Raw genomic sequence first — 25,365 nt, forward strand, 5'->3', positions numbered from 1 at the left:
GTGCTGCCCCAAGAGCATTGCAGCTTTGCCCTGGGTGCTCCATCCCTGCTTTGCCTGCCACCCCTCCACCCTCTTTGTGCCCAGCTCTCTTCTCAGCCCTCTGTGCCGTGCCTCAGTTTCCCCTGCTCTCCACGGAGCCGATGATCCCTGCGCCAGCGCTGCCGCCTCTCGGGGTAGCCTTTGGGTGAGGATTTTGGGAGCACCCTGGCGCTGAGAGCAGAGCTGGGCCCCCCCTGATCCAGGCGTTCTGCATTGGTGTTCGCGGCGGGTCCTAACCCAGTCCTGCTGTTGTTTGCTCTTCTGCTTCGCTCTTTACATAATTTGTTCCTTGGCTCCTTTTCAAATGTACCTCGCAATCCTTACAGCAGAGAATATTTATACAGCGGGGCTGTGGAATAACATGGAAAACCTCCGGAGCCAGGGACCGGGCTCCCGCAACGTCCCGGGGCCAGAGGCAGGTGACAGGGTCTGTATGGGGTTGTCCCTCCCAGACCCCCTCAGCCCTGCTCCCCAGCCCCAGATGCTCGTGCCATGGGACGAGCCAGGGGAGCCAGGAGGTGCTGGGGAGCCAGGAGGGGATGGGGGCAGTGAGCCCCCAGGTCCATCTGGATCCCCCACCCCAGCACCTGCCTGGTAGCGGTGCAGGCAGCATCCATCCTTCACTAGCAATTAACTATCAAAACCCATCAGTGCTTTTTAGCGGGATCTCCCCGGGGGGGGGGGTTGATGTTTCAGATGCCCTTCGTCCGTTTTCAGGGAGACAAGAGCTTTCCTGATGAAAGCATTTGCTGATGAGAAATGTAGGATGGGTGCGGGTTCGGTTTGGTTTGGGGTTTTGTTTGTTTGTTTGTTTTAAGGTTGTTTTTTGTTTTTTTTTTTTTCCTCCAGTGAAGACAAAGAGACCCTTGAGCCTAAAGCATAACTTAAAACATGGCATTCCTGAAAAGAATTTCCTGATAATATTTTTAGCACCTGAAAAAAAAAAAAAAAAAAAAGAGTAAGAAAAAATTGGGAAAAAAAAAAAAAGAAGCAAATAACATTTTTTTTTTTGTCTTCAACTTCCTTTTTTCCTCTCCAATTTTTTTCCTCTACAACTTTTTTTTTTTTCTTTCCAACTTTCTCCCTCTCTCTCTCTCTCTCCCCCCAGCCCTCTGTTCTAGAGGAGCCGAGGGCACCCGCGGTTACCCGCACCTGGGGGGCAGTGGGCGCAGGGCTGTCCCTGCAGAGGGTCTCTGCCCTTAGGGGGCGGCTCCTTCCCCCCACAGAGCCGGGGGGCAGCGGGGGGTTCCTGCGGGGGGTCCCCGCCCGAGGGGGGTGTGGGGTGGGAGGTACCCTCCTCTCTCCACGCCCACCTCATTTGCATGTCCCGCCCCCCGCGGCGCGCCGAGCGCCCATTGGCTATCCGCGCGTCTTATGCAAATGAGGTGCGGGCGGGGCGGGGCCGGCCGGCGCCGCTGGGAGCTGCCGCGGGCGCCTGGGCTGAGCCGCCCGGCCCGGGCTGCGGCCGCCATCTCCCGCTCCTGACCCCGGCATCTCCCGCTCCTGACCCCGGCATCTCCCGATCCTGACCCTGGCATCTCCCGATCCCGATCCCGGCATCTCCCGCTCCTGACCCCGACATGCCGCCTTGCCCCCCGGTACCGGGGACGGCGTGAGTGGCAGCGGATCCCGGTGGCCATGGGGGCGTTGGCGTTCTGGGCCCTGCTGGTGGCCCTGGGCGAGTGGTTGTGGGCGGGTGGCGTGGTGCCGCTGGCGGATTTTTATCCTTTCGGGCCCACGCAAGGCGATGCAGCCACGCGGAAGCAGGACGACGGCGGCTCCGAGCTGCGGCCCCTCTCCGTCCCCTTCCCTTTCTTCGGTGCGGGGCACACCGGCCTCTATGTGAGTACCAGGGGGCAGCGGGGACTGCCTGCCCTGGTGCCTCCTCTTTCATTCTGTTTCGTTCTGTTTCATTTTACTATTTAATTCTGATTGATTTTACTGTTTCGCTCCATTTCAGTTTTAAGTTACTGTCCTGCACAGATGGGTGCAAGTCCATCTGGGTATCTACAGGGACCATCCGGTGGTCCCCATTTAACTTGGAGCATCGGGGGAATAATGGTGTGATGAGGCAAGGGGATTCCCAGGGGGGTTCCGGGTTTGGGAAGTTTCGACGGAGCTGCTGCTGCCTTGGGTGGCACAGTGAGGGTCCTGACCCTGGTGAGGGTCCTGGTCTCACCAAGCTGGGGATGCTGGATGAAGCGTTGGGAGAACACTGGCCCTGGAGCCAGAAGTACCCCTCCCTCATCATGGGACTGGCCCCCACCGTGGGGTGCCATGGGGGTCCCAGCAGCAGGGAGCTGGGCATGGCTGGCAGGGAGCGTGCCAGCCGGCGTGCTGTGGCACGGGTATGGCTGCCCCTGGATGGTGTCCCTGTCTGCAGAGGAGGCAGCAGCAAGGCTCTCTGGGTGTGATGCAGAGTAAACACAGCTGCCCTTTGGGTTGTGTTGCAGCAGACTGGGCTGGCCACTCGGCACATCCCACTCCCTCTCCTCTCCTCCTTGTTCCTGCCGCGGCAGCCGGGCTGCTGGCACCCCTTCCAAGATGCTCCCTTGCAGCCCCTGAGCCACCCGGAGGGGACTGTGGCTGGACATTTCCAGTCACACCTGGACCATCGTGTCCCCCATGGATGTGGCCATCAGACAGCAGAGCAGCCCCGAGTGCCAGGTTGTCCCTGAAGCCTTTTGGGTGGTGCTGGTGCTGGCTCCCAGCACCCGCCCTGTGTCCTGGGGTGGGGTCTGTGCTGCCCACGCTGGCTCCCACCTGGTTCAGTGAGAGGGCTGAGCATCACTTTGGTGCCATCTTGGAACTTGGTTCGGTTACTATCCCACGATCTTGACAAAGCACAGGAGGTCCTGGACTCTCACCTGTGGTGATTTTCCTCTGGTGTAAGCGGCAACCCTGGCATCAGGCAGGAGGGACCTGGTCTTGGTGCTTGAGGCACAGTGGGAGGATAGAAAAGGCTGGAGGAATCCAGGTGACATGATGGCTGCCCCGAGCCGATCTGCAGCACAGCTCTGCGTTTTGGGGGGGCTGCAGGGGTCAGTGGGTGTTGTGTTTCCCTCCCCTGAATCGAGACTCTCCTGCCCTTGGCACAGGGGTTCATGTCGCAGTGCTGCTCCTTCCCAGGGAGCTGCTGTCCCAGGGGGAGCTGTCCCAGGGCTGGGCTCACCTGGAAATCTCTGTCCTCGGAGCTGCCTCCAGCCACCCCCCTTCCTCCTTTGCAAAAAAAACAGCAACAACAAAAAAAGCCCTTCTTGGCTCGAGTTCTCTCCCATCTTGCTTTAATCAGGGGAAGAATGTTCCTCTGCGGACACCGCGGGGTTACGGAGGCTTTGGGAAACAGGAATCCTCTTTCCCTTAGTCACAGCGAGGCCTGCCCCTTGCTCACATTGGGGGGCTGGGGACCCTCCCCAGGGGCTGCACGTGGCTGTCGAGGCCTGAGCTCCCCCTTTCCCGGCCTGGGGGTGCGGGCAGCTCGGGCAGAGGCACCGCTGGCTTCAGCATTGCTCCTGGCAGGATGCTGGCTCCCGGCTCCGTGTCAGCCCCACGAGTGTCAAACTGCTACCTGCCCCTTCCTGCTTCGTGCCGGGGCTGCTCCTCCTGCTTGGGAGCCTCTTGCCCCCCCCGTGCCCACCCTTTTCCACCCTGCAGCTCAGGGCTTTGGCAGGCTGGTGCTGGTGGGGTCAGCATGGCATGGCAGGGAGCTTAGCTGGGGGCTGGGTGCTCCTGCCTGTCCTGATGTTGTTTTTGGGCAGCACTGTGGACAGGGGAATGGAGCACCTGGGAGCTGGGGTTGCCAATGCAGCAGGCTGCTTGCTGGGGCTCCTCCTGGGAATTTTTGCAGGCTGAGGGTGAGAGTGTTTGATCCCTGCCCCTTTGCTGCCTGCTCAGGAGGCAGTGCAGGCGGGGGTTTTCCTCCCCTTCCTTCATCCCACTGCGTACCCAAGCCAGAAAGCAGCACTCCAGCCAGCAGCAGCCACTATCTGCAGCTTCCTTCCCTGGGCTGTGTGCCACTTCCACCATGTACACTTGGGCCAGCCATCCCGGGACCCTAATTGCCCCAGTTAATTAGTGCTGCAGGAGGGCTCGGAGCTTGCAGTATCTCTTCCTGTGCGTCTGGCACCCTCAGCTGGTGGTCACCAGGGTAGGGCACGACCCCGCTGTGGGGAGGGTGACAGTCGTGCCTGGCCCCAGAGTGCAGCCCTGCAGGCAGGGTGTCAGCTGTAGGAGAGCTGGGAGCGGGTGGAACAGCCCTTAATCCCGGCCAAGAGCACCAGGGGCTGTTTGTGAAGAGCACCGGGGCCACCGCAGTTTTCTCAGCTGTTCTCCCTTCCCCGGGTTTGGCTGTGGTGGAGAACAGGAACGGGTTTGTTCGGGTGGCTGCCTCCCCGTAGCTGCACTCCAGTGGGTGAGCAGCCGGGGTGGGAGGCGGGGGGGCTGCGGGTGCTGGGGCATGTCTCTGCTTCCAAGGCAGGAAGGGGAAGCACTCCAGTATTTGTGGAAAGAGGGGAAAAAAAAAAAAAAAAAAAAAAAAAAAAAAAAAAAAAAAAAAAAAAAAAAAAAAAAAAGTGAAATGGAAAGCACCTTTAAAACATGGATCCCTGCCAGCGGCAGCAATCAACCATGGCTGTCCGTTCCTTTTCTTCTTTCTTCTCTGAAGGTGAACAACAACGGGATCATCTCATTCCTGAAGGAGGTTTCCCAGTTCACACCAGTGGCCTTCCCCATCTCCAAGGACCGGCGTGTGGTGGCTGCTTTCTGGGCTGATGTGGACAACCGGCGGGCGGGTGACGTCTATTACCGGGAGAGCACCGACCAGCCCATCTTGGAGAGAGCAAGCAGGGACATTGCACAGTATTTCCCTGAGTTCCCAGGGTTTGCAGCACAGTGGGTCTTCATCGCCACCTGGTACCGAGTGACCTTCTTCGGGGGCAGTTCATTTTCACCAGTGAGTAGCTGGGGCAGAGCAGCCATTAGTTTAGGGGTAGTTTCATTTGAAAGAAGCTTTGGTGCCTCCCATGGTGTCCTGTCTCTGGTGGCTCTGTTGTGATGCCTTCCTGTGGCAAAACCAATCCCTCCTCTTTGTGCTGTGTGGAGGCTGCAAGTTACTGGTGTCCCCCTTCTCGGGGTAGCAGCAGGGTTGTGTTTTGATGGGGTTTGGTGCCTGCCTTCCAGAGGCTCGATAATTGCATTTTTCCCTGTTTTTCCTTCGCTCGGGAGGAGAAATGAGTTGTTCTGCCTGCTGGGGTGCTGGGTGAGGAATCACAACGCCTTAGTGTTAAAAATAATTAAACCCAACTGCCTTTTCTAGCAGAGGAAAACCGGAGCTCAAAAAAACACCCCTTTACTAAATGCTCTTTCCGCTATTTTATTTGGGTTTTGGCTGGCTCATCTGTCCCCCTCCTGCCTGCTCACTGCTTTCCTCCCCTCCCTGCTGCAGGTAAACACTTTCCAGATTGTCCTCATTACGGATGGCAAGCTCTCCTTCACCATCTTCAATTATGAGTCCATCACCTGGACCACGGGTATGCACGCCAGCAGTGGGGGGGACTTTGCCGGGCTCGGAGGCATCGCGGCGCAGGTAAGCGGCAAATGTGGCCCCTGGGGTGCCCAGGTAGAGCATCCACCCTGTGAGCTCGTGGCTCCTGGTTTGGGTTTTTTGGAGGTGGAAAGCCTCCCTCTGATTTTTTTTAAATTTTTTTTTTTTTTTTTTTTTTTTTTTTTAATTTTTAAATATCCGTGTGTGCTCTGGCTCCCAAAGCTGAGACCATACAGGGGGCTTTGTTATCCCCAAACCACAGGTCTTTGCCTTGGCTGCTGCCTCGCAGTCGCTTTTCCTTCCTAACCTCAGCCTTTAAGAGCAGCTGTCGCAGCCAGCACAGCTTTCGCTTGTATTTTTATTTCATCCTGGTGTGTGTTGTTGTGTTTAAGGGAAAAAAAGCCAACACCCACACCCGCAAAAACCCCGGTACCCATTCAGATGTGTGAATTTACCGGCAGTTGATGCGTGCTTGGCTCCCTGCCCACCAGCATGCAGCGGGCAGGATGCTGCAGGTGGAGGGGAAGTGGATGGGTTTTGAATCCCAGAGGAGAGACCCGAGTGGGCAGGGCAGCCACTTTGCCCCATCGTGCCTCCTGTCAGCCAGCTGCAGGGACGGGGCTGGGCGGCGGCTGGTGGCACACGGAAGGGGACAGTCATCCCAAGGAGTGCTGCCCGTGGCTCCGAGTGGCAGGAGAGGCGATCTCTCGTGCTCCACGAGAGAGTGCCTTTCCCCGTGCACTAGTGATGTCTCTTTACCCTCTGACCTTGTCTTTCCAGGCAGGTTTTAATGCTGGTGATGGAAAGCGCTACTTCAACATCCCCGGATCCCGCACCGATGACATCGCTGACGTGGAGATGACGACAAATGTGGGTATCCCCGGGCGCTGGGTGTTCAGAATCGATGATGCCCAGGTGCAAGTGGGGGGCTGCAGCAATACAAGTAAGAGGACAGCAGTTAGGTTTATTTAACTCCCAACCCAACCCCATACTGTTCTCCAAGCCCCATCTTCCCCTGCCTCAACCCCCACCTCCGTGGGGTGGAGGAGGTGGCTGGAAGGGTTTGGGGAGGGAGGGGAGGCAGCCTGCAGTGGCTGGGGATGGCACCCATGGGTGTCCCGGGGCTGGGAAGGGGGCTGGGAGAACAAATGGGGAGGGGAGGAAGATTTCTGAGATTAAAAGAGCCTGCGGGGAGCAACGAGGGAGGCTGGGGAGGAGGTGGTGACACACAGGCGAGACCCTGCCAGCTTGGCCTGCAGCCAAGGCAGGGCATGAGGGGCTGGCACTCTCAGGGGACACATGCCCTGGAGGGATGGAGTGTCAGGAGCCTGGGGCAAGCCACACAAAGAGCTGCAGAGTGCCAGCCCCCCTGTGGGGTTGAGGCACCAGGGCTGGGCCACGCTCCCCATGCTGGGTGTCATGATACATCCCCTGCAGAGCTGCTGGCCTCCCATTCCTTGTTCCTGCTCCTCCCTAGCCATGTTTTCCCACCCGTGACCCGTGTGTGTCTTGTCTTACCAGCGGGTTTGCTGTACATGGACTCTCCCATCCCCCTTTCCCTCTGCTGTGGGTGATAAGTGAGGGCATGTCTTATGTCCCCCTGGCCAGTGGGGCTGACCCACGCAGCCTCTCCCTCTTGCACAGGAGGGATAACACTGCCCCCCTGTCCTGGGGAGCCCACGAGGAGCAGACCCTGTGCTGCTGTGAGGCAGGTGGCCCCCATGAGCTCCCCAAACACCCTGGGAAGTGGGTGGGCACAGGGACAGACCTTGGCACTGGTATGGCTGGAAGGTGGCGGGTGATTCCTGCTGGGCTGCCACCTGACAGGTGGGCACCGCCTGTCCCCAACAGCCTCTGTCTGCCTGACGCTGCGGCCCTGCCTGAACGGGGGGAAGTGTATCGAGGACTGCATCACAGGGAACCCCTCCTACACCTGCTCCTGCCTGGCTGGCTTCACTGGGAAGAGGTGCCATGTTGGTGAGTGCTGGCCCTGAGCTCCTGGTGCCTTGCTGCAGGGAGCTGGTGTCCCCACTGTGTTCTGGCAGTCCGTCTGTCCCAGTGGTTGTCCCTGTCCTGACTTCCTGTCCCCCACCCGGGGCTTTGTTTCAGATGTGGATGAGTGTCTCTCCCACCCATGTCAGAATGGAGCCACCTGCCTCAATGGTGCTGGCAGCTTCAGCTGCAGGTGCCCACCAGGCTTCAGAGGCACCAGCTGTGAGACCGGTGAGCATGGGGCCAGCAGAGCAGCAGGTTTGGCTGTTTGGAGAGTGGAAACCATGAGCCTGGGGACCACTGCTGCTTTTGGGGGACTGTCAGAGATGGGGGCAGCTGCTGGGCTCAGGTGGTTTGTGACAACCAGCTTGGACTTCAGCGTGCTGCAGGCGAAGAGAACTTTGCTCTGGCCGTGGGCCCTTCGTGCTGCTGGCAGCCCACTCCACCCTGAGCACAGCTCCCCACCACTGCTGTCTTAGTGAGGAAAACTGATGGTTAGTTCTTAAACAGAAGTCTCAGGGACCCTGCTTTCCCAGGTGATCCTCTGGTCCTGAGCCCTTTGGAGCCAATGGAGATTCTCCCAGTCCCTGACAGGGGCTGTGGTGGCCAGTTTCCCCTGCCACGGGCCTCCTCCTGCCAGCGGAGGTGCTGCCAAAGAATTTGGCTTCCAGAGAGCCTCTGTGCTGGTGGAGAAGACAAGCAGGGAGTTCACTCTTGGGGAAGGGAGGGAGAAACACCCAGCCTGGCACACTAGCATCCCAGAGGCACAGAGAGATGAAAGGGCTGGGCTGCCTAGGAAGAGTTTTGGGAAGAGCCATGGCTAGAGTTGCAGGCACTGTCACCCACTACAGCTTATGTTGGTGGCTCTGAGCTGCACTCTCTGCCTACCCTTGGCATCACTGTGTGTGCAGAAGATGCCATGTGCCGGTCCTGCACCTGAGTTGATCTCTCTGCTGTCCTTTTTTTTGTTTTTGCTATAGAAGAGTCACCATGTGAGAGCAAGGTGTGCCAGAATGGTGGGAGGTGCCAGGCAGCAAATGGGACGGCAGTGTGTGTGTGCCAGGCGGGGTACACGGGGGCAGACTGCCAGACAGGTGAGTGGCAGGAGCAAGCACCGGCAGGAGACGGTAACACACCTTGGCAAGCTGCCATCCCACCCTTCCTCACCCCTCTGCTGCGAGTTTTGGGAGGGGAGGGCTCAGCATTGCCAGTGGTGCTGATTTTTTTTTTTTTTTTTCCTGGCTGTCGCCTTCCCCCTCCCGAACATCACCTGGGATGGGAGGCAGCAGGTGACCTGGCAGCCCGGCAGTGCCCGCGCGCAGCCTGACCACCCCTCCCGGCCTCCCCTTGCAGAGGTGAACGAGTGTGAGTCCAGCCCCTGCCTGAACGGTGGGCACTGTGTCGACCTGGTTGATAACTACACCTGTGTGTGCCTGGAGCCCTTCGTGGGACAGCGCTGTGAGACAGGTGCCTGCTCCTCCCCGTGTCCCAGGATGACCCACCCACACCCAGGGGCTGTGGCTGTCATGCTCCACTGACTGACCCTTCGTGCAGGTCTGAGCTGTGTTCATCACTCACTCTCTTGCTTTCTTCCCCCTCAGACTCATCTTCTTGTGAGGGCAGGAGCTGCAGAAACCGTCAGACATGCAACTACATCCGCCCCGGCCGCTACATCTGCACCTGCTCCCCGGGTTATTATGGCAATAACTGCCAGTATGGTGAGTTGGAGATGTGTCTCACCCAGCCTGCCCAGGAGACAGTTCTGGGGGAGCTGGGCCAGAAGGGGTGAAGGGTGAAAAAGGGGCTGCATCAGTCAGAGGGGGCTGCTTGGCTTTGGTAAGGTCTCTGGTGTGAAGCTGGTCTGGACTGGCTCTGCCTCAGCTCTCCCAGGACAGGGTGTTCCGACCCAGCTGGGATGGCTCTGGCTCATCTCCCCCTTTCCTGCAGGGGGGCCCCGTGTGCCCGGTGCCTGCCTCTCCCACCCGTGCCAGAATGCGGGCAGCTGCCTGGAGACAGAGCAGGGCTACATCTGTGAATGCCAGGAGGGATACACTGGGCAGGACTGTCGAGACAGTGAGTACCAGGGGGTCTCTGGTGGACTGTTGCATCTCCTTGAGCTCCTGAGAGGGAGAAGTAGCAGCCCCAGAGAGTCCATTTAGGGCTCCTGGACTGGACAGTGGGTCCACCCCGCTGGAGGATGCTGTGCTTGGGTGTCTGGGGAGAAACTCATGGCTACCACCTACCTGAGCTCTTCCTGTGGGTGGCATCCAGCATGGCTGCTTGGAAGGGTCCTGGGAAGCTCCTGTCTCCTCTCTTGCAGAGCTCTCAGAGGGCTGTGAATGTCGCAATGGAGGCAGCTGTCTGGAGGGAAACGTCACCATCTGCCAGTGCCCACCTGGGTTTTTTGGTCTCCTCTGTGAATTCGGTAGGTGACGGCTTCTTGCTCACTCTGTTTGCTCCTTCTCTGGGATACTTGAGCCAGGTAGGCTGTGGCAAGCAAGAAGACACCCTGCCCGTGCCTGAGTCTTACATGATACAAGGCACATGCTGAATTTGAGTCTGGAAATATTGTCCCCTGAAGGCAATGCTTCCATCTCCATCACTCCCCCTTGAGCCATGCCTCTCACCACCCGTGGGCCCCAGCCTGGCTCCCCTGGGCAGGGAGGGAACTGCATCCATCATTTGCTCATGCTCCAAAGCTCACTAGGCATCTAGGCTGGCCCTTTCTGTTCTCATGGTCCGTGGAATGGGATACACAGGGTCCCTCGCATCTCCCCAGACCTTCCAAAGTTAGGAGACCCCTGTTTGTGGCCAGGCAGATGTCTGAGTGTCCTCCTGCCACTGGCTGACGGAGGTCAATGCTGGCCATGTGTTTGCAGAAGTGACCACCACACCGTGCAACGTGAACACGCAGTGCCCGGATGGTGGGTACTGCATGGAGTATGGTGGGAGCTACCTCTGCGTCTGCCACACGGACTACGGCACCAACCACAGTAAGTCTCATCTGCAGGGGTGCAGGACCAGCCCTCGGGAGGGACATGTGATGGGGAGCCATGGAGGGGAGCAGCCCTGGTTGTACATCTGCAGTGACACCCTGTGTTTGGCATTGCAGCCATGCCATCCCCCTGTGACTCGGAGCCCTGCCTGAATGGGGGGTCCTGTGAGATTCACGATGACTCCTACACCTGCGAGTGTCCTCAAGGCTTCCTTGGCAAACACTGTGAGAAAGGTACTTACACCGACTTCCTTGCTGGCAAGGAGTGGGAGAAGAGTTTGGACCCTTAGGGTAGATGAACAGCTGCTTGTTGAGCCGTAGCTGGAAGTGGGTGCAGGTTATCCCGTGCCATCCTCCAGGGTAGAGGAAGAGTTGTGTGGCTCCCTTCGTGGCCCTTGACAGTTGCAGCAGCCAATCCAGTTGTGCTGTTCCCTGCACAACACCAGCAGTCTTGGAGTTCTTTTATATACCTGAGCTTCTGGCCTCAGGAGCAGGTGCCAGTCCCCTGGTATCAGGTCTCCGTGGTCCTTCGAGGCTCTGGCATGTGTCTGCGTGGCTGTCGTTTCATAATGCTGCCGAGCCCAGGGCTGTGAGCCCTGGGTGTGCTTGTCTCGCCCACAGCGAGGAGTTTGGTGGGAGGTGGTGGCTCTTGGGGTGCCGGCAGCAGCAGATGACCCCTGCTCTTGGTGCTCTCTCTGCAGCCAAGCCACGGCTCTGCAGCACGGGGCCCTGTCGCAACGGGGGCACCTGCAGGGAGGCAGATGGCGAGTACCACTGCACCTGCCCTTACCGCTTCACGGGCAAGCACTGCGAGATCGGTACGGCCCCCCGGCCCCCACCCAGGGAGGAGAGGCGGCAGTCGTCCCGCTTGCTGCTCAGCTCCCACCTGCCCTCTGCCTCCAGGTAAGCCGGACCCCTGTGCCTCAGGGCCCTGCCAGAACGGGGGCACTTGCTTCCACTACATCGGCAAGTACAAGTGTGACTGTCCCCCGGGCTACGCCGGCCGGCACTGTGAGATCGGTAGGTGTGAGCAGGGGGCTGCTGGCAGAGCTGATGTTTGAGCCCCCCCTTCCCTTTCACTTGAAGTGCTTCGACACTTTTCTTGCACCCTGCTGGAGGTCAGGGAAGCGCTGCAGGAGGGGGAAAGGGAACGGCTCTGGTTTCTGGGCTCTGCCGGCTCCACAGCAGTCGCTCTTTGCTCTGCTCTTCTAGTGCCCTCCCCGTGCTTTCTGAGCCCCTGCGAGAACGGCGCTACCTGCGAGGACCTTGGAGCTGGCTACACGTGCACATGCCCTGTGGGCTATGTAGGGAAGCACTGCCAGTCTGGTAAGGGCCTTGTGCTGCCCCTGCCAGCCAGGCTGGGGCTTGGGGTGCCTCTGCAGGCCCTGCTTACCCTCCCCATCTCTCCCCAGAGGTTGACTGTGGCATCCCCAGCGAGGTGAAGCATGCCCAGGCCTCCTTCAGTTCCACCAAAGTGGGCTCACTGGCTGAATACCAGTGTGAGCTGGGCTACACTCTCAGTCAGCACAACCACCCTCGTGTCTGTCGCTTGCCTGGCGTCTGGAGTGACCCCCCTGAATGTGATGGTGAGGAGTGCTGTGGAGCAGCTGAGCCCTGGGGCACTCTCTGGTCATGACCATGGCTCAGTGACACTAGGACATGTACTCCAGTCCTCCCCTGCCTGTATCTATGGACAGAGCCCCCCAGGGGCCCCTGTCACCTGCTCAACAGTTCTCTCCTTGTGTGTCCCCCTGTCCAAATGCCTGCAGAGATCGATGAGTGCCAGTCCCAGCCATGCCTGAATGGTGGCCAGTGCAAGGACCGCGTCGCAGAGTTCCTCTGCCTGTGTGAGCCAGGTTACACTGGCCACCACTGTGAATCAGGTAAGAGACCATGCCGGGTATGCTCTGGGTCCCTACAGGCACATCCCCAAGCCCAGCTCCTGCCACAGCCTCTGCAGGGGCAGACATAGTGCAGTGGGCTCCCAACAGCCTTATGAGTGGAGCTGTTCCTGGCTGGTGGGCTTGGGGGGTGGTGAGCAACGTGGGGAGGGTCTGCATGATGCAGAAGTACGACCTCTTTGAGCCCCCATCTGCTGCTGCCAGCTCCCTATCTCCTGCTGCCAGCCCTGTCCCTGTGCTGAGCTGGTGCCTCCTCCCATTGCTCCCCAGATGTGGACGAGTGCCAGTCAGAGCCCTGTAAGAATGGCGGGACCTGCCGAGACCTGCCTGGGTCCTTTGCTTGCTACTGTCCCGAGGGCTTTGTGGGCATTCAGTGTGAGACAGGTAAGGACTCGCCCTTCCCAGCTTGGCAGGAGGCTGGAATGTGGGCACTGGGATGTGTCCAGGCTCCTGGTCACAGTCTTGGGCACATTGACCCTGAGCCATTACCTGAGGTGCTTCCTGCTTGTTGCCATCTCCTTGTCTGTGGGTTTGGGGGCAGAGCTGAAACAGCTCTGGTGGGGAGGCAACACAGAACAGTGTCCACTGGCGATTGAATCCCTTTTGAAGGCATCCACCCTCCACCAGGGGATGTGGCCACCACAGCACTTGGGTGGGATTTTAGGTCCAGACTGGCTGTGCCCACCCCCGGGCTGTGCATCCACCTTGCTGCCCCCTCAGGGCACTGCCATCTCTCACCCGTGGGAGATGGCTACAGTCGTGCCAGGGTCCCCACTCACCACCAGCCTCCTCTTGCCTCCAGAAGTGGATGCCTGCGAGTCGGACCCTTGCCAAAATGGAGGGGAGTGCGAGAGCTACAGGGGCGCCTACCTCTGTGTGTGCCCAGAAGGTTTCTTCGGCTATCACTGTGAGACAGGTGAGGTGGGAAGGGTGGCTTGGTCTGGGGCAGCCACTTGGCCAGCTGGCACTGCTAACGCCACTGGGCCTGGCACCTCTCCTGCAGCCAGTGACCCGTGCTTCTCCAGCCCCTGCGGGAGCAGAGGCTACTGCCTGCCTGGCAATGGCACCCACAGCTGCACCTGCAAAGTCAGCTACACAGGCAAGAGCTGCGAAAAAGGTAAAGGCCCTCAGCAGTGGCATCAGGACGTGGCATGGGGCTCGATGCTGGCCCAGCGGTGGCCACAGCCTGTGAGGGGTGCGAAGCTGTCCGGGACCAGCAGCTTTCCTTGAGGCGGGCAGGGCTGGGCCTCACCTCAGCGGGGGCAGCCCAGACCCCACCGACGCTGCGGGCAGATGCTGATGTGGTGAGCTGCTGCCACAGGCGCTGGGCTCGGCACGAGGACACTGGGGACAGGTTTCCCTGGTCCCCTGCAGCGACGGCGATCCCTCAGATGCCCTGAGGAGGGGAGGCTGAGGCGTCCGAGGGAAGCCTCTCACCGCAGGCACCTGGGGGCCCCTCGCCCCATCTCACCAGTGCCCTAGGCCTGGCAGGTGGTGGCAGGCGCTTGGCTGCTGGTGCTGCCAGGTCGCAGTGGTTGGGATCTCTCCTGGCACCCTGGCTCCTCTCACGTGTTGTGTCCACTGGGCCAGTGTCGGCTGGTGCCTGCAGGGCCCCTGCCAGGTATGCTGAGGGAGAGAGCAAGGGCTCTGTCCTCCATCGCTGCTGCTCTGCCTCTTGCTGCCGGGGTCTGTTCTCTAAAGATTCATGGCGTTACCTCTCCCCTTTGCTTTTGCCCACACCCTGAAGAATTGCTGCCACCAACCTCATTAAAGGTGGAAAGGGTGGAGGACACTGGTGTGTTGATTTCTTGGCACCCACCTGAGGACGCAGCCGCCAGGCAACTCATTGACGGCTACGCCGTGACGTACGTATCCCTCGACGGCTCTTACCGCAGGACAGATTTTGTGGACCGAAGTCGTTCTGCCCACCAATTGCTGGCACTAGCCTCTGGCAGAGCCTACAATATTTCTGTCTTTTCAGTCAAACGCAACGTGAACAACAAGAATGATATCAGCAAGCCCGTCATGCTCACCACGCGCACTAGTAAGTAGTGTCCCGGGGGGGCATCGCGGTCAAGCGCACTTGCGGCCCCTGAAGGTGACGGGGCTTTTGCTGCCTCCTGCCTGCCAGCTTCAGCTGCAGCCTGCGCCTGTGCCAAACCCCAGCAAGTTTGGTGGTGCAGATCCTAAAATCCAGCCGAGGGCCTTTGGGAAGCACCCGGCACAGAGAATTGCTGTTCTCTTTGCTGTGAGTAAAAGGGGACTGAACCCCGCCCTGCGGCTCGCTGGGCCCCTGCCCAGGGGCTGGTGAGGGAACTGGCAGTGGGGACTGTTCCTGGATCCTTTTCCTCAGGGCCAGGCTGTGCCTGCTGCGCTGGTTACCCCTTGTGTGGGGCCCAGGGTAGTGTGGGTGGGTCCCCAGTGCTGCTTGGCTCTGCTGGAGAAGCCCCTGCACCAGCCAGGCAGTAGGGCTGAGTGATCTCTGCTGATAGCTAGCCCTGTGGCCACATAGCTCTGCTGTCCCTCTGGGCTCGGTGTGGGGTCATGCCAGAGAGGGCAGAGGCTGGCAGGGACCTCTGCTCTGTGGGTGGAGGCGAGGGGGCACAGTGATGCCTCTGGGGCACGGGCAGGCAGATGGAGCAGCTGTGGTCCTGCTTTCTGGGGCAGGCAGATGCAGAAATTGAGAGTGAACTGAGGGTAGAGGGGATTAAAGCTAGAAAAGCTGCCCTCTGACAACAGGGGGAATGGTGTCAGGAAAGCCCTTGGGCCACATCCCCTTCATCAGCCTGAGACCAAGTAAAGCCCAGAGAGGGATGCGGGCATGGCTCGGGAGGCCTCAAGCCAGGGCTAGGTGCTGAGGGCATCAAGAACCAGGCTCAGGATGGCTGCTTGGGGTGTGAAGTGTCTTAGGGCCAGGCACAGGCCCCTTTGTGGCCGGTGGCAGGGTCTGAAGCCAGAAGAGAGCCCCAGGGGTGCCAGAGATGGCACAAGGCTTTGCGGGCAGACAGATGTGCTCCCCTCCTGCCTACACCCTCTACCTGCCAGCAGGTGGTGAGGGCGGGAGAGCAGGAGTCTGTCAGGAGAGGTGGTGCTGAACTGCTCCTGATAGGAAACCAATCCAGAGGGGCATCAAGACTGCCCTTGCCAGGCTGTGGGTAAGGGATGGGGCAGCCCACAGTGACCAGTGGCTGACTGCAGCCTCTCCACTTGCTCCGGCCAGGACCGCGTCCGGTGGAAGGCTTTGAGATCATGAACGTGACGGCCAGCGCCATCACGGTGCAATGGGCTCTCCACCGGCTCAAGCACTCTGCTGTCAGCAGGGTGCGGGTCTCCATCCGCCAGCCGGGGGACCTGGCAGACCGCACTGTGGAGCTGAACAGCAGCGTGGCCAAGTACACCTTCCTGTGAGTGGGGTGGCAGGTGGGCGCTGGGCCAGCTGGCTCTCCTTGGCTGCCCACCTCACCCCTTAACAGCCTGCCTTCCTTCTCCATAGGGACCTGCAGCCAGGAGAGAGGTACATCATCCATGTCACAACGCTGAGTGGCCTGGGGACGGAAGACCACCCCTCAGAGAGCCTGGCCGTGGCCCCTTTCCATGTGTGGACGAGTGAGTGAGGTTGCCTTTGCTACCCACTGGGGTTTGGCAGGCACAGGGCAGCCACGGCTCGAGGCCAGCAGGAAAGTTGCAGAGATGGGAAGGTGTGAAAGCCGTCAGCCTGTCTGGCCAGCACCACGGGTAGGAGGCGTGCAGGCATCCCTTGGGAGGGCAGGCAAGGCAGCAGCACATCCTCTACTGTCTGATGTTCGCTGCCCAAGCCCAGCATGAGCTCAGCCCCATGTGGAGCCCACACGGGCCTGATTCATCCCTTGCTGCACAGCAGCCAGAGGGCGAGAGCCAGACTAGGGAGGGTGTCAGGATGCGGCGAGGCTCTCCCCACCTTGGCAGGGACCCAAATCTGAGCATCTGTTGTCCGTGCATTGCATGGCTGGAGCCGTCCTGAGGACAGGCTGGGACAGGGCCAGGCAAGCTGCAGCCCCGGCACCCTTGCAGCATGGCATGTGAGGAAGTAGAGGGGTCACCATTCAAGGACACCAGTACTGACTAATTATCTCCCCATCACCTGCCTGACTCAGGGCCTCTCCCCCCTCAAAACCTCACTGCCTCCCGTGTCACCGCCACCTCCGTGTCTCTGGCGTGGGAACAGCCTCCCGCCGGTGCCGTGGAGGGGTACATCATCAATGTCACCACTGCCCAGAGCGTGAAGAGCCGCTACGTGCCCAACGGGAAGCTCGTGTCCTACACGGTGCGGGACCTGCTCCCCAGGCAGCAGTACCGCCTGTCTGTGACAGCTGTACAGAACACGGAGCAGGGACAGCTGCACAGCGAGCCCATCCACCTCTACGTCACCACCTGTGAGTGCCTGGCTTGCCAGGGCTGGGAGGCTGCTGGTTCGGTGCAGCACGGGGGAGGGGGTGGGCAATGGGGAAGCTGATGAGGTTCTGCCACAGAACCAGGTGCCCAGAGCAGGCTGTGGGGACAGGATGCAGATGCTCTGCAAAGGGAGGTGGGAGCTTGTCAGGGTTTAACACTGGCCTGGCAATGAAACCGAGTAACAGACGCTCTCTATTAATCTCTCTCTCCTCCCTGATAAGAAAGGAGAGAGAATAAGGGAGAGAGACTGATGGGTTGGAAACTAAACTACACAACTTTAATGAAACAGGGATGATAAATAGGAAAAATTACTAAATATATACAAATATACAAGAAAATGGATACCACATTCCTCCCCCCTCTCCCCCAGTAGCTCTCACGTCACCACCAAGTCTGCAGGGCAGCTCTTGGGAAGTCCAGGCTGGACTCCTGGTGTCGGCAGCAGTTGGGAACTGGAGGCAGGAACACACAGATATCATAGAATCATATCATATCATAGAATTAGCCGGGTTGGAAGGGACCTCAGAGATCATCAAGTCCAACCCTTGACTCACCAGTGCTGGGCTGGCACGGATCAGGGCCATAGGCAGAGGAAGGGATGGAATCCTTCCAGGATGCCGGGTGAAGGAAGGGAAGCAGGAAAGGCAGGAAGGGCAGGCAGCTGGAAGCTGGAAATCTGGCTTGACCCTCATGATCCCTCAAATTTATACTGAGGATGATGTATATGGGATGGAATACTCTGTTTGGTCAGTTCTGGCATCTATCTTGTCCCTTCCTCCCCAAAGGAGGGATGCAGGTGGGACCTCTTTATGTTTTCCTCAGAGCTGAGCAGTGTCCTTGGCTCTGCACACCAATCTCTAGCAGTAACTATAAACATCAAGTGTTATCAGTCCTAGAAACACACACTGTCTGAGAAACTTGCTGTTCATTTCAGCAAGTGCAACTACTTACAGGAGACTTAGCTGAAAGCAGAAGTACAAGACAGAAAATCACCTTTATCCTGGCCCAAACCAGGACAGAGCTGCAGGGTGCTTCCTCTGTTAGCAGAGGGCAGACACAGTTAGAGCTTGGTGATGCTTTATGGGGAACAGCACTCGCAGCCCAGGTGTGTGGAGAGGCTGCACATATCCCCAGATATGTTGCTTAAATTGCAACCTGGGGCCAAGGGGACTGGCTGGGAGTTGGATTGCTGTGCTGACTCAGAGTCTGCCCCCTGCTGAGCTTAACCCTTTGGCTTGCAGTGCAGAGGGATGGGGCTCCAGAGAGAAGGTGGAGCCAAGCCGGTCACCCCCGAGTCCTCCGCAACAGGCTGCCCCCAGCTCTCCTGCCTGAGCTCCGCTTGTTAGCAGATCATGACACAGCTGAGGAGCCCTTACCAGCCCCCAGGTAGGCATTGCTCCCCTGCTCCTGGCTCTGCCTCTTCTACCTGCACTCAGCCCAAGCACTGGGCTGAGCACAGCCCCTTTTCCCAGCTCCTGTGTCCAGCTGTGCACAAAGCCAAGCCACGTCCCTGCTGGGTCGTGTCTCTTGCCTGCTTCTTGGTGTCCCAAGCCTGGCAGACCCTCGACCTGTGAGCAGGTCCCCCATGCTGCCTGCAGCTGAGCCCACAGGACTCACACCAAGCCTGGTGCTGCCAGCGAGTGCTTTATCCAGCTGCCTCCAGCCCTAGCACATGGGGTAGCTGCAGGATGCATGGTGCCCCACGCTCTTGTGACTCTCCTGTTCCAGGTTCACAGAGCTGGTGGATGGCAGAGGGAGAATCAGTACCAGGTTTGGCACTGCGCAGGGCAAATCCATCACTGTGAAGACACGTAAGTGCTCTGCTTTTCTGATCCCCTCCAGTCACCCACTGCATTCTCCTAGGTCTTCTCCCAGGATGGGGTGGCAGCTGCTCAGGCTGCTGTAGTGCTGAGGGAGCCACAGAAGCAAGCAGAGCCCTCTCACGTCTCCCTAGGCAGACAAACATCTACCCTGCTTGCCCAGGGAGAGGGGTGACACACAGCCAGTCAGGGAGCCCAGGGAGGGACCTTGCTGATGGGGGCAATGCTGGCTGGGGCACAGGCCAGCTGCCTTCTCTGACAGCAGCAGCAGGAGCCCAGGTAGTGACCCTGCAGTCCTCTAGCACAGCCCTCTAGTGCAGCCCCTGTCTGCCCAGCAGCAAGCACAGCCTCACACTCGAGGTGTGGTATCAGGATGGTATCTGGGTGAGGTCTTCACTCGGCCAGGACCAGTACTCCATTTGCTATCCCCAGAACAGGGATGCCAGTGCTAGCCCAAGATTTTCTACCAGGCCTAGGGACTCCATAACATGGGGTGGGGAGGGGGCCTGGCACACCTGACAGCATTCCTGGGCTCACTGTGTGTCTTGGCTCTGCTCCTGCCTCCCCCGGGCTCCAGGTCCCACAGCCCTCCAGGAGGGGTGAGATGATCACTTTAATTCCTAGGGGTGCCAACTGGGAAGGGCTAAACCACTGCCTTGGGCCTGAGCAGCCCTCTGATGCTGCAGGCAGGCTGGATCCCATCAAGAGGGGCTGCCTTCAGTCTGGCCCCTGCTGAAGGTGACATTTCATCCTCTTCTTGCCCAGAGCCAGAGGCTCCAGTGAAGCTGGAGAACACGGAGGTGCCCAGCCAGGCCAGTCTGGCACTGCAGCTGCGCAAGACAAAGAGCAAGAGTAAGTCTGGGGGCAGACACAGGAGCAGCAGGGACCCAGCCCAAGCTCTGCAGGCAGGCAGGGTGCTTGGCACACAAAGAACGAGGCATGGGTCCCTGCTCCATCCCTGCTCAAGCACCAGAGCAGCCTGGCTTGCCAAAGGGTGTGGGCAGGCCTGTGCCACGGCCCCGGGCTCTGAGGGCTCTGTGCGTGTGTGTTTTGCAGGCGAGGGGCAGAGCTGTTCCACAAACCTCTGCAGGAATGGAGGCACCTGTGCCAGAGATACCAAATTCTACCACTGTGACTGCCGCCCGGGCTTCAAGGGCCGGCTCTGCGAGCTGGGTGAGTGCTGTGCTGCTGCTAGAGAGAGCAGAGCTCCCTCCTGCAGGTGGATGGCCTGTGTCTAGCCTGACAGCTGTCCCAGCTGCACGTCCCCCGAGCCTTAGGTCACCAAGCACACCCTGTCAGCAGCCTGCTTCTCCTGGGCCAGGGGGCTCCCACCATGCCCAGGCTCCCCTAGAGAAGGCTGTACTGTGCTGACAGCAGAGAGAGGGGCAGGACTCTGCTCTTGTTGATTTGGGAGTGCAGGTCTGCTCCCCCACCAAACCCTCAACCAGGCAAGCCAGACTCCTTCCCTGCCCACGTAGCTATCTGGGCACTGTGAGGCACTGGGGGCTCTGCTGCTCCTGGGGGGTCAGCTTTTGAGCCCACCCCTCCAGGACAGCAGAGAGGAAGGCAGGGAGGGCCTTACCAGCCCCTTGCCACAGAGTACAGGCAGGCAGGGCTTGAGATGGGCTCGTTGATAGCTCCCCTCTCCTGTTCCCCAAGCAGCCTGCAAGAAGGTGCCACACTCATGCACGCGGCTGTACTCGGAAACCAAGTCATTCCCCATGTGGGAAGGAGGCACCTGCCACTACCTGTGAGTACTGCCTGCGGGTTGTGCTCCTCCTTTCCCCTTGTGCTTAGAGCTGCTGGTGTCTAAAGGAAAGGGAGAGTGAGGGAAGTCCATCTCAGCCCCCAGCTGGCAGCTGCCCACTCCCCAATGCAGGCTCAGCAGCCTTGTCTGTCCTCAAACCCCTGCAGCTGCCCGCCAGGTGTTTCAGGGCAGGGTGTTGCTGAAATGACAGCCCTGTAGTGGTGTCACTTACATTGCAGGGAGGCTTGATTTGGTGTGTGTGATCCCCGAGCAGCAGCAGATCCCCTGTCTGCCAGCCCAGCTCCTGGCTGTCTCTGTCTGCAAGCAGAGGGCTGGGGACAGCCAGCCTTCCCTCTTGGATCTGTGAAAGGACATCTGTCCCTGTTATTCCCTACAATGCACTCCTCTGCTCTGTGTGCAGGTACAGAAGAGTCTACAAGGTACACCAGGACATCTGCTACAAGGAGAGCTGCGAGAGCACTGGTTCTGAGAAGACAACCAGCAGGTAGAGCTAGCAGCTCAATTTCTGTGGCCTGGGCCAGGGAGATGCAGCTAGCCAGTGTCACCCAGCATACATGAGGTTGCCTCCAGGTTGGAGGTGGGCTGGGAGAGGGATGCAGGCACTCTGTGCAGCACTAAGGCTCAGATGGAAGCTCTGTGTGCCCTCCCTATGAGCAGTGGTTGAGGGGCTGCAGGGTTCACAGTGCTTTCCTCTCTTCTCTTTCAGAAAACCAAGCAACAGTCACACACTGAAGAAGCCATAGAGTAAGTACCACCTCCAGGCTCTCCTCAGCCATCGGCAGGGGCAGCTGGGGAGAAGTGTAGAGGCCAGAGCACAGCACACACTCACACTGTCATGCTGAGGGGGTGCAAGGGGTCTCCAGCTGCTACACTGCTTGGGCTCAGAGCAGCTGGGGGTTTCTGGTTGTGGATGGGGTAGAGGAGCTGAAGGCAAGAGATTCCCACACAGAAAGGGCCCAGGCTCTGCCTGCCTGTGCAAGGCAAAGGCTGGATCCCTGGAGGGGGCAGGCCCCTTCTGCCAGCCTGAGACTGGCACACAGGGTGGGAAGAAGCAGCTGTGGTGCTTTTGGGGGATTCTGCCTACCAGCTCATTCTCCTCCTGCTCCTTCACAGGGTTCAAAGCAGTAGAAGCTTCATCTTTCCACATCAAAGGGCTTTTGAAACACCAGGAAGATTAGATCCACTCACTGGGCTGAACACAGTGTGGGAACCTTCCTGCCTGGAATCAGCCTCTCTCCCTCCTCCAGCCTGTTAGGGCCCTGCAGCTGGATGGATTTGCTGAGCAGTGCTCCCTCCTCTGCCAGACCAGCACTGCCTTTGCTCTGGCCGCCTCTCTGCCCCCGAGGAGCTGAGCGCCAGTGTACCCCCTCCTCCCCCCCAAGGGGACCCCCCCAGCTGCTCTGAACAAGCCACAGGCTCCTGGCTCTGCTCAGGAATTAGCAGGGCTGAGTTCAGTTCACTGCCAACAGTATTTGCACCAGCCTGTTTTTGTAAACCAAGGTTATAGATTGCCTATAACCCCCCCCTAAATAAAACAGATTAATGCAGACCAAAAATCCTTAGCCATCACCTGAAATGTAGCCCACAAAACTCTGACTGAAGACCTTCCCTTTACAGGTGAGTTAGGAATGGTGAGCAGCTCCCCTAAGCAGTGAGGCAAGTGTGGGCAGTGAAGGTACAATCCCTGTATCCCCAGCTCTAGCAGGGGAAACTGAGGCAGCTTTTACTGCCTGGCTTTTTTCTTTGCTTTGTAAACAATCCATGGGTTTAACCAAATTTCCAGCTTAGAAAGCAATAGAGTACCTAAAAAGAATTTAAAGGGTGAAGTTTGTTAGCCAAGGTGTAACACCGTGCTTGCTAATGCCTCCAAGCCAGCACGGGGCCCAGTGTGGGCTCAGTGACAAGTGACCTGCAAGTGCCACCCTCCTGAGCTGCTGGAAGTGCTGGCAGTCCCCGTGGCACCAGCTGGTGCTGCACTGCCAGTGCTGTCTGCAGCCAGGACCAGTGTGCAAGGCCCTGCAGTGGCTGCCCCACTGGCTGCAGCAAAGCAGGCAAGGAAAAAGTGTAGCTTAGTAATGTTCCTAGTTTTTGTGAGTTTGTATGACAACACTAGTTAAACATAGATTTGTGTATTAACATACACAGCATATATTATAAATTAATACATACCAGAAATATATCCTAGTTATGATACAGTGTTATTTCCTGAGCAGGGGGAGGAGGGTCATCCTGGCAGGGCAGCTCTCCCCCTCCTGTGAGCATTGCAGGGTGCTGTTCTGCTCAGCCACACATCGAGCTACAGCACAGAGGATGCTTAGAGCAGAACAGGCCCCGTTTAGGAGCTCCTGGCACCACCCTCTCCCTCCCAGGAGTAGCATAAGAGCACTCAGCCTGGAGGAATGGCTGCTGAGGCATCCAGCAGCAGCCTGGGACCAGCAGGCACTATGTTGAAGCCACAACCAGCTGGCCAGCACGACGCTCTCCTCCTGCACAGGCTCCAGCTCTGCTCTCAGAGCACTGGAGTTGGGACACGCTGCGTGTTCCTCCAAGGCTGCCTGACCCTGCTCCAGCCCCCCTGCAGTAAGGCAAGCACAAGAATTCTGCCCCTTTAGGCCATGAGAAACCAGCACTTGCCCCTAAGAGCAGGGCAAGGGGAAAGGCAAAGGAGCCTCTGCTACCTGTGAGGGAGAGGTTCTGGCACAGCATTTGGACCCCTGCCTTGTCAGCCATGAGACCAGTGCCAACACAGGCTAGGAACCTGTGGCCCCACCACAGGACAGTCCCATTTCAGCTCAGCCCCTATGCCCACCCAGTGCTGCCCTGGGGCCTGTCCCTGCTGTGAGCAGGTGCAGCAGCCCCCTGCCTCCCACCCCACAGCCAGCAAAATATGTAATGCATCGAATTCCAACCTAGCCTTGGCAATAAATTAGTTATTTTGTTGTTTTTTATTTTTTGTCGGGTTTTAGTTTGGTTTGGGTTTTTTGTTGTTTTGTTTTTTTTTTTAAATAAAAACACTTTATGGAAACTGGTTATTTTTTAAAGCAGTTGGTCAATGAGGAGAAAGGCGGGTTATTGTATTCTGATATTTCTGGGATCTATTGCTGCCCCTCTTTGGGGCCTCCAGCTTGTGCCTGTGTAGGGTCAAGGCCCAGAACACCTGTGAGTGTAGTGGGGCCAGAATGGGAGAGCTTGGGTACTCTGGAGCCTCATCTCCTCACTGTTTTACTTCCTTCAGTGTCTAAGTCTTCATCTTCCACTACGTATAGTGCATCCCTGTCCTCTTCTTCTTCCTCCTTCTCCTCCTCCTCTTCCTCTTCCAACGCCTCTCGAGCCAGCAGCTTCTTAAAGACCTCGTACTCCTCCACGGTGGAGCGGGCCACGCTGGCCACGAAGTCTTTTTCTGAGAGCTGCAGGATGTCCTTTAGTTTCGGGTTACCGGTTTGGACCTGACCTTTGAGTGGTGTCTGGAAGAGCCCTCGGCGCTCCAGGAAGATGTGCCGGTTCCTGAGCTCGGCAAACGGCACTCGGAACAGACGGGCCTTCACCATCTCCTTCTGCCGGATCCCCATCCTGAAGTACGCGTACTGCGGGGGACACGGGGCTGGTTTCACGCACAGCCCCGGCCCCGCACGGCGCTCCCCTCCCAACCCGCAGCCCGTGTCCGGGCAGTCCGGGAAGCCCGGGCCCTCACCTGGAAGTGGTGGTGGAGGTGGCTCGGCTCCTCCAGCAGCACGGCGGGGCTGCTCCTCAGCACCTCCTTCAGCTGCTCCGCCGTGAAGAGGCACTGCTCCCGCAGCAGCCGCACCGCCGCCGCCATCCTCCTCCGGGGCAAGGTAAAGAGCTGCGGGCAGCAGCTCAGGGCCCGCTGGAGCGGAGCTGCGGGCAGGGCGGTGAGTGCGGGCCGGGAGGTGCCGGTGCCCGGCCCCGCCGCCGTCCCCCTGCCCTACCTCCGTCGAGCCCCAGCCGCCGCAGCTCCTCGGCGCGCTCCCGCAGCCGCTCCGCCGGCATCCTCAGCAGCGCGGGGCTCCGCTCCAGCAGGCCCAGGGCGGCCTCGGCTTCCAGCCCCAGCAGCAGCAGCTGCGCCGCCGCCGCCTCCCGCCGCTGAGGGTCGATCTGGGCCTGCAGCCCCAGGAGCCGCCGGGCCTGCTCCTCGGTGAAGCCCATGGCCCGCAGCCCCGCCGCTTCCCCGGAGCCGCGGCACGGCCCGGGCGCGGCCCAGAGGACGCGGGGCATCGGGCCCCAGCCCGCCGCCCTCCCGCAGCTGCGCAGCAGCCGCCCCGCCATGGCCCGGTCCGGCCCAGGGGAGGAAGTTCCGGAGGTGCCGCCGCGCCGTCCCACTCCTCCCCCGTCCGGACGGGCCGGGTGCTGCCGCTCCCCGTGCGGCTGCCGGTCCTCTGCCTCCTCCCGAGCGCTCAGCGCGGGCTCTCGCCGTCTCTCCGTGTTTTGCATTGCGCCAAATTATCTTGACTGAATGTTTTTTTCTTCCCGCTAAAATCATAGTCCTCGATTTCGATGAGAGAATTTTCCTGGCTAGAGAGAGGACTCTGACCAAAAGGAGGGGGGAAAAAACCACCCAATCCTACACATCGTGCAAATTCTGTGTCTGTTTTTAAGGCTCCTGTATGTACCAGCTCCAAACACACACGGAAGGGCAGTCAACCCAGGTGAAAGTGTTTAATTCACTCACTTTTCAGAGAGAGTAAAACTACATATAAAAAGTAAAAAACGGTCAATAGAAATGTTAACAAATTAAACAATAAATCTTAGCCTCACAGCCTCAAAATACACACTGTATAAGAACAAGCACAAAGGCTGAGTAGCCAGAAGCTTTTGCAGAGGAATCAAGGCTGCCTTTGGTGCTGACCACTCCTCCTGCA

The 25,365-nt window shown here is 59.0% G+C and overlaps 2 protein-coding genes across 6 annotated transcripts; one reads left to right on the top strand and one right to left on the bottom strand.

The window, feature by feature from the left end:
- The first annotated feature begins 1,437 nt into the window (after positions 1-1,437).
- Positions 1,438-23,513, top strand: SNED1 (sushi, nidogen and EGF like domains 1). Of its 5 annotated transcripts, none has more exons than XM_071751643.1 (33): positions 1,532-1,881; positions 4,703-4,990; positions 5,483-5,623; positions 6,362-6,524; positions 7,433-7,558; positions 7,691-7,804; positions 8,554-8,667; positions 8,927-9,040; positions 9,175-9,291; positions 9,521-9,646; positions 9,894-9,998; positions 10,453-10,566; positions 10,686-10,802; positions 11,270-11,386; positions 11,472-11,588; positions 11,781-11,894; positions 11,981-12,154; positions 12,338-12,451; positions 12,740-12,853; positions 13,272-13,385; positions 13,473-13,586; positions 14,217-14,513; positions 15,690-15,873; positions 15,963-16,075; positions 16,603-16,881; positions 18,142-18,286; positions 18,629-18,711; positions 19,486-19,572; positions 19,777-19,893; positions 20,380-20,470; positions 20,889-20,972; positions 21,195-21,232; positions 21,602-21,730. In XM_071751643.1, exons 1-32 carry the CDS (start codon positions 1,678-1,680, stop codon positions 21,229-21,231), a joined length of 4,338 nt encoding a protein of 1,445 aa, XP_071607744.1. In that variant the 5' UTR covers positions 1,532-1,677; the 3' UTR covers position 21,232; positions 21,602-21,730. The 5 variants fall into 5 exon arrangements, with proteins under 5 accessions (XP_071607741.1, XP_071607744.1, XP_071607739.1 ...); XM_071751638.1 differs by having other exon boundaries at positions 1,548-1,881; positions 20,383-20,470; positions 21,602-22,044; XM_071751641.1 differs by having other exon boundaries at positions 1,548-1,881; positions 14,451-14,513.
- Positions 23,401-24,952, bottom strand: MTERF4 (mitochondrial transcription termination factor 4). The gene is made up of 3 exons (XM_071751653.1): positions 24,436-24,952; positions 24,180-24,364; positions 23,401-24,072 (listed from the first exon to the last, which is right to left on the bottom strand). Exons 1-3 carry the CDS (start codon positions 24,935-24,937, stop codon positions 23,695-23,697), a joined length of 1,065 nt encoding a protein of 354 aa, XP_071607754.1. The 5' UTR covers positions 24,938-24,952; the 3' UTR covers positions 23,401-23,694.
- Between the last annotated feature and the right edge of the window lie 413 nt (positions 24,953-25,365).

The sequence above is a fragment of the Heliangelus exortis genome, chromosome 9, assembly GCF_036169615.1.
Source record: "Heliangelus exortis chromosome 9, bHelExo1.hap1, whole genome shotgun sequence".
In the NCBI taxonomy this organism is placed as follows: Eukaryota; Metazoa; Chordata; class Aves; order Apodiformes; family Trochilidae; genus Heliangelus; species Heliangelus exortis.

Excerpts from the sequence above, each read along its gene's own strand:
- SNED1 (XM_071751643.1), top strand. The coding sequence starts at position 1,678 with ATGGGGGCGTTGGCGTTCTGGGCCCTGCTGGTGGCCCTGGGCGAGTGG. Across the intron at positions 7,805-8,553 it reads AGGCACCAGCTGTGAGACCG|AAGAGTCACCATGTGAGAGC; the intron begins GTGAGCATGGGG and ends TTTTTGCTATAG. Across the intron at positions 18,712-19,485 it reads ATCCATCACTGTGAAGACAC|AGCCAGAGGCTCCAGTGAAG; the intron begins GTAAGTGCTCTG and ends CTTCTTGCCCAG.
- MTERF4 (XM_071751653.1), bottom strand. The coding sequence starts at position 24,937 with ATGCAAAACACGGAGAGACGGCGAGAGCCCGCGCTGAGCGCTCGGGAG. Across the intron at positions 24,365-24,435 it reads GCGGCTGGGGCTCGACGGAG|CTCCGCTCCAGCGGGCCCTG; the intron begins GTAGGGCAGGGG and ends CCCTGCCCGCAG. Across the intron at positions 24,073-24,179 it reads ACCTCCACCACCACTTCCAG|TACGCGTACTTCAGGATGGG; the intron begins GTGAGGGCCCGG and ends TGTCCCCCGCAG.